The sequence below is a fragment of the Chiloscyllium plagiosum genome, chromosome 26 (assembly GCF_004010195.1).
Source record: "Chiloscyllium plagiosum isolate BGI_BamShark_2017 chromosome 26, ASM401019v2, whole genome shotgun sequence".
Classification (NCBI taxonomy): domain Eukaryota; kingdom Metazoa; phylum Chordata; class Chondrichthyes; order Orectolobiformes; family Hemiscylliidae; genus Chiloscyllium; species Chiloscyllium plagiosum.
The window spans coordinates 3,391,639-3,402,380 of record NC_057735.1 but is presented as its reverse complement, the minus strand read 5'-3'; the positions used below and the strand labels follow the sequence as shown (position 1 = coordinate 3,402,380).

Here is a 10,742-nt window from a genome sequence, read left to right as displayed (position 1 = left end):
CATTTCAGGGATCATCCGTGTGAATCTCCGCTGGACACGTTCCAGTGCCAGTATGTCCTTCCTGAGGTGTGGGGACCAATACTGGACACAGTACTCCAAATGGGGCCTAACCAGAGCTTAATAAGTCTCAGTAGCACAACAGTGCTTTTATATTCCAATCCTCTTGAGATAATTGACAACATTGCATTCGCTTTCTTAATCACGGACTCAACCTGCATGTTTACCTTTAGAGAATCCTCAACTAGCACTCCCAGATCCCTCTGTACTTTGGCTTTACGAATTTTCTCACCGTTTAGAAAGTAATCCATGCTTCTATTCTTTTTTCCAAAGTGCAAGACCTCGCATTTGCTCACATTGAATTCCATCAGCCATTTCCTGGACCACTCCTCCAAACTGTCTAGATCCTTCTGCAGCCTCCCCACTTCCTCAGTATTACCTGCCTGTCCACCTAACTTTGTATCATCGGCAAACTTCACTAGAATGTCCCCAGTCCCTTCATCCAGATCATAAAATCATAAAATCATAAGATCATAAAATTTTAACTGTCCTCTGGATAATTACAGGTTGGAAACAAATGCTGGCCTAGCCAGAATCCCACATAACAAGCTACACAATCACTCTAGAGCAATGAGCAGCATGGTCTGCTGTTTATAATAGATATTGACTGCACCAAGTATGGAATCAAGCATTGCTCCCTCAGTCTTTTCAAAGAGTGAATTTACAAGAATGAGATGTGATCTCTTTGAAACATGTAAGATTTATAAAGCGGCTTGACAGGATCAATGCTGAAAGGATGTTTCCTCTCATGGGACAGTCTAGGACCTAAGGCCATCATCTCAGAATATAGCGGCAACAATTTAAGATGGAGATGAGGAGGAATTTCTTCTCCCAGAGGGTGGTGAGTCTTTGGAAGTTCGTGCCACAGACAGCTGTGGGGGCAGAGTCCGTGTGTATATTTGACTGGTGGAATGAGCCCGAGGGGCTGAATGGTCTCCTAGTGTTCCTGTGTCCCTGAGTTCCTCTGAGTGTTAGATGAGCCATGATCCTGTTGAATGGCAGAGCAGGTTTGAGCGACTGAACAAGCTCCTACTTCTGTTCTTTGATTTCCCCTTGCCTGAATTGGTAGGGTTAGGGTCTCGGAAAACAGAGGGCCAGAGGATCAGACAGATTGGTCGGGGCACTGTGAAGATGGTTTTGTGGCCAGGGCTTGTGACTCTGCTTTGATGCCTCTAACGTTTGGATGGAAACATGAATAATCATTAATTAACCTTGGTAAATAATAGCATTCAGTAATTAGCAATAATGAATATGGGGTGAATGCTAGCCCAAGCATCACATTGTGAAATCAACCTGGAAATTCCAAAGGTAACGATTAAAAATCAGACATGAACAAGAAAAGAAGCCATTGGATTCATACTCTGCTGTAGTTATTAATCTAAGAGAAAGTATTTGTCACAAGATTAGGGATTCTTTAATTCTACCAGTGACCAGTAGCTAGCTCAATCCACCTCACAGAGTGAATATAAAATGTGTTTGCTGGTGTAGAATTATAGCAGTGACTGAGTGATCAGCAGGTGTGAGGTGAGTCAGCATTGTATTCATGACAGATGATGCTATGTGATCTTCTTGTTAGAAGCACTGTCTGTTAGTCACCAAGAAAACCTGGTGAGACGGAAAGTTCTGGTAAAATCCACCGATTTCTCAGTCTGATGATGACTTCACTCGTGATTGTTAAAGCTCTTGTGTGGTCACTGCTGTTTCCCGACTGGGACTATGATTGTATGATCCTGCCGCACTAGCTACCTGATGAAGGAACAGCGCTCCGAAAGCTAGTGCTTTCAAATAAATCTGTGGGACTGTAACCTTGTGTTGTGTGATTTCTAACTTTGTCCACCCCAGTCCAACACCGACACCTCCACATCAAACCGACTGGAGCTATCACAGGTAATGCAGTATTCTGGGAAAATCTGAACTCACGAATGGTAGAGAAGTCAAAGGGTTAGGGTCCATGTTAGGATTGAGGTCAGGGATTTTACAAACATATGAAATAGGAGCAGGAGTAGACCATTCGGTCCCTTGGGTTTGCTTCACCGATGTATCAGATCATGGCTGATCTGTTTATGTTCCAAACTCCACATTCCCCCTCCAGTCTGTTGGCCTTGAGTTTCCTGTCTGACAAGAATCTGTCTGAAAACTCAATTATCCCACTGCCTTCTGAAGCAGAGAGTCACAAAACGTTGCAAACTTCAGAAAGAAAAAAGGTTCTCCTGATCTTGGTCCTGAAAGAGCGATCCTTAATTGTAAAGCATGCTCCCTAGTTCTGGATTAACCTACAAAAGGAAACATCCTTACCATATCAACACTGTTTGGGACGTTAGACACTTCAATCAATTCACCCTCTCAGTTTTCTAAACTCCAAAGGAAACAACTCCAAAGGTTGTTCAACCTTTCCTTAGAAGATCACGTTCAAAGTTAGGGATAGAGGCAATATTCAGGTTAGAGCTGGAATCAGATTAGGTTTGGGGTCAAAGAGATGGTTACAGCGTGAGGTCATGTTAGAATGGCTTGTGTTGATATTAAAGTGATGATCAGCTTTGAGACCACAGTCTGTCTGTCCAAGATTAAAGTCAGGACCACAAGTACCGTTTGGGTTAAAAGTTACAGTCTGCTTGTGACTGTGCCAGGGCCTTTGATTATCAACCTCAGCTCTATCCCTGTGGCCTTACATGCCATTCATTTTCCTGTCCCTGTTGATCAGTTTGCCAATGTTCTTAATGAGTCTTTTGCTTTGTCCTATGCCATTTTGTTTGGGTTCTGTGTTTATTTTCTCTCCCCAATCTTCCACTTGAGCCAGGGAAACGGTCTCACGGAAAGGTCCGGACCATCTTTATCCCATTTCTTTCCCCTTCCTTAAATCCTCTGATTAAGGAGATTGACAATTGGTCCCATCACTTGCCACATCCACATAGATCCCACTGCTCCTGCTGTGATATCATTGGTTCACATCTCAGCAAATTATGGCAAAGGTATTCATCAAACTGAAATATGACGGCTGGACAGGCTGAAAGAGACTAAAGTCTAGATTAGAGTGGTGCTGGAATAGCAGAGGGGCTTTTGCCCAAGACGTCGATTTTCCTGCTCCACAGATGCTGCCTGACCTGCTGTGCTTTTCCAGCACCACTCTAATCTAGACTCTGGTTTCCAGTCCTTGTTTTTGCCTGTAAGAGACTAGATTCCATCAAATTCTTAACAACTGCCTTTTCCACAACTATCAAACCTTGACACCACTCTAAGCTAGACTCTGGTTTCCAGTATCTGCAGTCCTTGTTTTTGCCTGTAAGAGACTAGATTCCATCAAATTCTTAACAACTGCCTTTTCCACAACTATCAAACCTTGAGGCATTCATGTTTCAAATGATTCCTTAAAGATATTAAGGAGTGTATGACTAATCTAACAAGCCATTCTTTAGAGTGGTGCACATAAAGAATAACATGCATTTATTTAGCACCTCTGACAGTCTCAGGTTAACCTAAAGGTCAATTGAACACGTTTGAGATGGAGACACCATAGCAGAGTAGGAAATGCTGCTATTATGTTGCCCATCGAATCATCCCATGAACACCACTCTGTCAATGACCATGTGAAAAGGTAAAGTTGCCATGTCCACTCTCTGATTACACAGAGGTGAGTGGTGATAGTTTAACCTGAGGGTCAATGCACCTTAGATGTAGGGGTGAGGTAGAGAAAGCGAATCCTACATGGTGAACTCAGCTGGCGCAGGGATTGAACTCACTGTGTTGGCATCAGTCTGCAAGTACAAACCAGCTCCCCGGGCTAACCAATCAGTGAATGTGTTTGATGGGGTGCTGATTGATGGATGAATATTGGCCAAGAAACAGGGGTGTATTCCCCTGTTCTTTCAGAATGAGTTTTCTCTGGATGTGTAGCCCAGTGTTGGGGGTAGTGGGTGAGGGAGAGGTCTTTCTCAGTGCCTGTCTCAATGTGCTGCTTTCTCTTGAGCGCAGCCTCGATTGTGGTTCAGAAATGGTGGTGTCACATGGAACCGTGTTTGGAAGGTGAGGAGTGTAAGGTTCTCCCAGATCTGAGTGGCTGGAGCTGTAGCACCGGAAACAAAGTCAAAACCACCAAGGTTAGTCTGAGCATCTCATTAACATCACGTTTATTTTATAACCTTGTTATTGTCAAATCCTTCCATCATCTTGTCCCCACGCCTCTGCCCCCATCCCCTCTCTCTCCGTTCTTACAACTACAGTCAGTTCTGGTATATGTTTCTTCAACATGATTTGGCGATAACGCAATTGGAGAGTTTAGACTGTTGTTTGTAGAACGCGAACTTTCCTTACCTGTATTGGCTTTAACGCCTTCCTGGTCCCAATGATTTAAATGATGCTGTTATTATGTGATTTTCATATATCACGAGATAGAACTGGAACGGAACTCTCATGTTAAATCAGAACAGACAGTATCTCCAAGCACTGCTCTTCCCCAATTCTGAACCTACTCTGACTTTGACTAGAGTTGCACAATATTTTGTCACCACTTTTACACTGGAGTGTTTCTCGAACATTCCTTGCCCATTCCTTCCCATGTTAGAAGAGACTTCAGCAAGGAGAGGACATAATAGGGACTTGCTGCAGTAATTTAAAAGTTATTATAGGTGACCTACAGTGTTACCATTAGACTGTTAATCCAGAGACCTGGTAATGTTCTGTGGACCTGAGTTCGAATCTTGTCATGGCTGATGATGGAATTTAAATTCAATAAATATCTGAAATTGGTCTGATGGTGGCCATTAAACCATTGGTGATTGTCAGGAAAAACCCATCTTGTTCACTAATGCCCTCTAGGCAAGGAACTGCCATCCTTACCTGGTCTGGCCTCCATGTGACTCCAGACCCACAGCAATGTGGCTGACTCTTAACTCTGGGCAATGAGGGATAGACAATAAATCCCAGCCTGGCTGGTGACACCCACATATCACAGAATCATAAAATCCCTACAGTGTGGAAATAGGCCAACTGGCCCAACAAGTCCAGACAGACCCTCTGAAGAGTAACCCACCCAGATCCATTCTCTGACCCTTTAATTCTACATTTACCCCTGACTAATGCACTATACCTACACATCCCTGAATCACTATGGGACAATTTAGCTTGGTCAATCCACCCTAACCTGCACATCGTTGGATTGTAGGAGGAAATCGGAGGAAACCCACGTGGACACGGGGGGACAATGTGCAAACTCCATGCAGACAGTCGCCCTGGGGGTGGAATTGAACCTAGGTCCCTGGCGCTGTGAGGCATAAGGGCCAACCACTGTGTCACCGTGCTGCCCCTGAGCCACTGTGGGGTTGGGGAGAGGATGGGGTGCAGCCCAGCAGAAAACAAAACTCCAGTGATTGAGTAAAAGAAAGAAACTTCATTCACCTATCAGTGCTGATCGACCCATGTTGATGTCACAACCTGCAATGATTTTAAAGTTCTCATCCTGGTTTTCACAGCTTCCTGTCTCTGGGCTTCTCGAGCTGGGGGGTGTGGGGAGGGATAGTGGAGGTGATCTACTATTGCCTTTCCTCCAATCTGGTACCATCCTCCAACCCGAGGTCAGATTAGGCCACTCCAGAGACAGCTCGTGCCACCACTAGCTCTGTGTGTGTCTGTGTATGTGTGTGAATCTGTGTGTGTGCGTCTTTGTGTCTGTGTGTGTATGTGTGTGTGTGTATTTATGTGCGTGTGTGTATCTGTGTGTGTATGTGTGTGTGTGAGTCCGTGAGTGTGTGTGTGTCTGTGTGTGTATTTGTGTGTGTGTATATGTGTGTGCATGTGTGTGTGAGTGTGTGTGTGTATAGTGTGCATGTGCATGTGTGTCTATGTGTGCATGCGTCTGTCTGTGTGTATATGTATGTGTGTATGTGTCTGTATGTGTGTGTGCGCGCGTGTGTGTGTCTAAATGTGTGTGTGTCTGTATGTGTGTATGTCTGTATATGTGTGTGTGTCTGTATGTGTGTGTGTCTGTCTGTATGTGTCTGTGTGTGTGTGTGTGTCTGTATGTGTGCGTATGTGAGAGTGAGAGAAAGAGAGTGAGAGAGTGAGAGAAAGAGTGTTTCCAGAAGGGGGAGGAAGGCAGCTTGGAAAACCCTCCAATTGGGTATTGTGGTAGACCCTTCCTACTTGGGCACTCTTCAGCAATGGCCACCTCATGGAGCTCTAACTGCTCCACAATCACCCCTCCCCAGGACCTGAGCCCTGCTCTACCCCTTCCACCATCTGCCCCCAGACCCCACCCACCTGCACCCCCTCTGTCCAGGTCCAGTTGGCAGCCCAGTGACCAATGTCATGGTGACAGGCATGGGCGGCCATATGTAACTAGGACAGCCACTCCTGCAGCATCCAATTCACTGTTTGTCACTGGTAAGGTGTGAGAGAGCACCCCTCAAGTCTCAAAACTGGGTTAGTATCTGCCATTGAGCCCATTGGTGGGACCCTTCAAAACAAGAACGAAACCAGCCCCTTCCCCTTCTCTATAATATCCTCCAACTGTCCATCCCTGTGAGATCTCTGTACCGCAAATCCATTCCCCTGTTATCCCCATCGCTCAGTGATCTTCACTGGATCCTGGTCCTGGCAACAATTCAATCCTAAATTTCTCATCCTTATTCACAAACTACTCTACAGACTCACCCCTCCCTATCTGTTGCCTTATCCAATTCTGCAGTTCTCTGAGAATTCTTGAAACGCTCCTCCAATTTTGACATTTTGGCTGACCCAGTTTTTAATTGCTCCAACATTCTCTATTCTGTCTTTCAATGATTGTACCCTAAACTTTGAAATCTCCTCCCTAATCTCTCTCTCTCTCTCTCACTGTCCCTCCCCTCGCTCTCCCTCCCCCTCTCTCTCCCCGTGTCTGCGTTAGGTTTCCTCTGGGTGCTCCGGTTTCCTCCCACAGTCCAAAGATGTGCAGGTTGGGGTAAATTGTTCATGCTAAATTGCCCAGAGTGTGCAGGCTAGATGGGTTAGCCATGGGAAATATGGGATGGGTCTGGGTGGGATGCTCTTTGGAGCATATGTGTGGACTTGATGGGCTGAATGGCCTGTAGGGATTCTATGAATTGTCGTTTGATGTAAGCAGAGTAAATAGACAAGTTGTAATTAGTCTATTATCAAATTTAGTCATCTCTTTTTAGTTACAATCTAATCTTCTTTCTCCAGAAAAAAGAAGGCTAAGGGGAAAGCTATTGGAGATCTTTAATGGACAGACATAGTGAAAATATTTCTACTTGTTAGCATATCAAAAATAGGGGACCGTATATATAATATTGATCTGCATAAATCCAACAAGGAATTGAGGAGAGAGAGTACTGAGAACGTAGAATTCTGTAACACGTTAATGGTTGAGACAAATAGCAAAAATGTATTTCGGAGAAACATTAATGGGAGTAAGGAATAGAAGGATACTTAATGAGGTGGGATTAAGCAAAGGGAGGATCATGTGGAACATTGATCATAAGTGGGTGGGACAGAGTGGATAAGGAGCAGCTGTTCCCATTTGAAAAAGATTGAAAAACTAGACAGTAGAGATTTAAAGTGATTTGCAAATGAGCAGTGAGAAAACCCTTTTTCATACAGTTAGTGGAATACACTGCCTGGAAATGTGGTAGAGGCATTCCAGAGGGAAGTGGGTGGTTATTTGGATAGAAATGGTGTGCAAGGGTCTGGGCAGAAAACAGGAGATTGGCTATAGGCATTGATGCTTAGTTGAAGAGTCAGTGCAAACACAATGGGCTGAATGGCCTCCATCTTCCCTGTAACCCTCTGTGATAAACATTGGCACGGAACATCTGCAATAAATGGTGTTCTACATGACATTGTGCAGCATTAGCAGTATAGACTTGATGGGCCGAAGGGCCGATTCTGTACTGTATGATTCTACAGTTCTATGACTATTGTTCTTGTTCGTGAGATATCCCTTACAACTGGGTCATGGGATAGTGACCAATAGCCATTTTGAATAGATGGTCATTTGATACAGAGCAGTGGGTTGTGAGGGTGATTTCATCAGGTCAGAGGGTTGGAGTTGATTGTATCAGACAGCTTCTCAGTGATGGAGCTGCTGTATCCCATATTGACTTATCTGTTCACTCTTGTTGTATTCCAGGTCACTCGATAGTCCTTTGGGAATACGGGAGGCAGTGTTTTATTTTTTAAAAGCTGAAAAGTGTTCCATCTTTCAATGAGGGCTCCACAGATGGGACTGGTTAACCTGACTTATAGTTTGTTCCCAAGCAGCTACTTATGTCTGAATGGGAATCTCCTCCGCTCCCAAAGAAACGTCAGAAATAACAAAGACATCCAAGGCACCACAAGGGAGAGAAGCATACAACCGAAGGACCCTGGTAATGGGTGAGCGTTGGGATGTCTACGATGGATTCCTCTGGGTCATACCTGCTGGGGTCAATGGACACAGGGTTCAGGGAAAGTTCCACCTTCTTCCAGTTCAATCAACCTGACTTGAGAGGGAGACCTACCCACCCCCTCCACCATTGTCAAAAAAGCGCAGTACTCTCCTCTCCCATCGCCCTGCCCTACGTCTCCGATGCATCTCAGCTCACACTGATCCTTGTGTTCTGATGTTAAGCAGTCTTCAAAAGGAAACTTGATCTGAATCTCTCCGGTGAAAACTTTGTTTTTTTTTGCCTCTTCCCATCCAATTCCAGTCAGCGAACACAGTCTTTCGGGTTCAAGCCGCTTTAAGTGGGAGTCTCCCTGGAGGTGTCCCTAACCACCATGGCTGAGGGGGGCAACATTTTTTCAATGTGCAGGCTGCGTGGATGTGATAGCAAATGCTGAAACTCCTGGTCTTGCTGGAGTTATGCCGATCACCAACACCATTACACAGAAAGGTGACTTAACAATTCCATGCTGTCTACACCTGACTGAGTCCAACTCACTGCTCCCTCACAAGGCTTATTGAGCAGTGGGGGGAGTTGTTCCTGCTGCTGTCCACTTCCAGGAATCTACTTGGATCAGAAGCCCTAGCCTCTTCCTTCAATTACTCCATCTTTCACACACACTGCAGCAATGCTCAGCCGTAATTTTATCAGGGGCCTTCCTGATTGGCTCTTTGTGACTCTGTAGCCAAGATTGAGTAGTGAAAATTAATCGGATCTTATGACCTTCTGTAATCCCCTCAGTTAGATTGTATCATATCTGTACAAATTCAGAGTTAATACATGTTTGTGTCTGATAAAGATAATGCCTTGTGTGTTTTCACTTCCTTGCAGTTGGTTTCTCTCTGATCAGACCATAATGGGAAAAGATTTGCGGCTGGAGATGGCTCCAGCTATTTCCGTCACGGTTACTGATTTGACTCATGTCAAAGTCATGATTGACGTCCCTTCTAGATCAGTCTGTGGATCTAAGTGAGCCACTCCCCCTTCATTGGCCAGGATGGCACACAGAAACAGAAAGTGCTGGTGAAACTCAGTAAGTGTGGCAGTGTCTGTGGAGAGAGAAAGCAGAGTTTATGCTTCGAGTCCAGTGACCCCAATGAATTGAGAGTTCTCACAAGGGTCACTGGACCTGAAACAGTAACCCTCTCTCTCTCTCTCTCTCTCTCTCTCCCCTCACAGATGCTGCCAGACCTGCTGAGTTTCTGTTTCCGTGTGTTTCAGATTTCCAGCATCTGCATCTTTGTTTTATTATAGGCCTGAGTGGGTCTGCTCCTACCTTGAGACATGTTAAAGATGCTGTGTAAATGCATGTTATTGTTGTTACGCTGTAGCAATCAGCTAAAATTATGAATGTGCCTGCTGTGGTTTTGAAACTAATGAACAAATCATATTTGTGCAGTGAAGCACTTGAGGGATATTTTGGTATTGTCATCACTCAACAGCTCCCCACATCCATAAAATCCATACAGTGCAGAAGCAGGCCATTCTGTCTATCTCATCTGCACCACCCCTCCGAAGGGTATCCCACTAAGATCCCCCCCATCCCTGTAAGCCTACATTTCCCATGGCTAATCCACCTGACCTGCACATCCCTGAACACTGTGCAGCAATTTAGGATGGCCAGTTCACCCTGACCTGCACGTCTTTGTGGGAGAAAACCGGAGCACCCAGAGGAAACCCACGCAGACACGGGGAGAATGTGCAAACTCCACACAGACAGTCACCCGAGGCAGGAATCGAACCTGAGACCCTGGTGCTGTGAGGCAACAGTGCTAACCACTCTGCCATCCAAGGAAGGTTCATTCGGGCAGGGAGTTAGGAAGAAAACAGTATCCCATATTTTGTTAGGTATTCTTGACAAACGTTTAACATTCAATAATCTGAGGCACAAACGTTTCTTACTTTTATGAGTAACTTTAATGTTTTTCTCTCTCACATTGTAGATCTACGCAACACAGGGTCGCAAAATATTTGTGGCTTGTCCTTAAGTCAAGCATCAGATCAAGAAGTCTTGGTTGGGGCAGTGATAAATTATAACATACGGTGTAATACAATATTCAGTGCTGTTTCTCTGCACTGACAATACAATTACTGACACACTAAAATGGATGAACATAAAACAGCAAGTATTGGGCTTAAATTCACTGGATTTGGAGCATTTGCAGAGTTTTTCCATCAGTCTGACTTTCTCGTTATCCATTGCAGATAGACCTGTGGCCTATCAAAGCTCTGACTGAGATGTGGCTGAAAGATGGTTGGCAGCTCAACATT

At 44.8% G+C, this 10,742-nt stretch overlaps 1 protein-coding gene across 5 annotated transcripts in view; it reads left to right on the top strand.

Annotated features, from left to right (window-relative positions):
• Nucleotides 1-9,295, top strand: part of tafa3b (TAFA chemokine like family member 3b) — a 72,135-nt gene extending 62,840 nt beyond the window's left edge. For 2 of the 5 annotated variants that reach the window (XM_043716353.1, XM_043716356.1), the window contains exons 4-5: nucleotides 4,027-4,151; nucleotides 8,308-9,295. In XM_043716353.1, the coding sequence (XP_043572288.1) occupies nucleotides 4,027-4,151; nucleotides 8,308-8,361 (179 nt within the window). In that variant the 3' untranslated portion in view covers nucleotides 8,362-9,295. Of the gene's footprint in view, nucleotides 1-4,026; nucleotides 4,152-8,176 lie in introns of all 5 variants that reach the window. The other 3 variants (XM_043716354.1, XM_043716355.1, XM_043716358.1) reach the window with 2 other exon arrangements.
• Nucleotides 9,296-10,742: the final 1,447 nt, after the last annotated feature.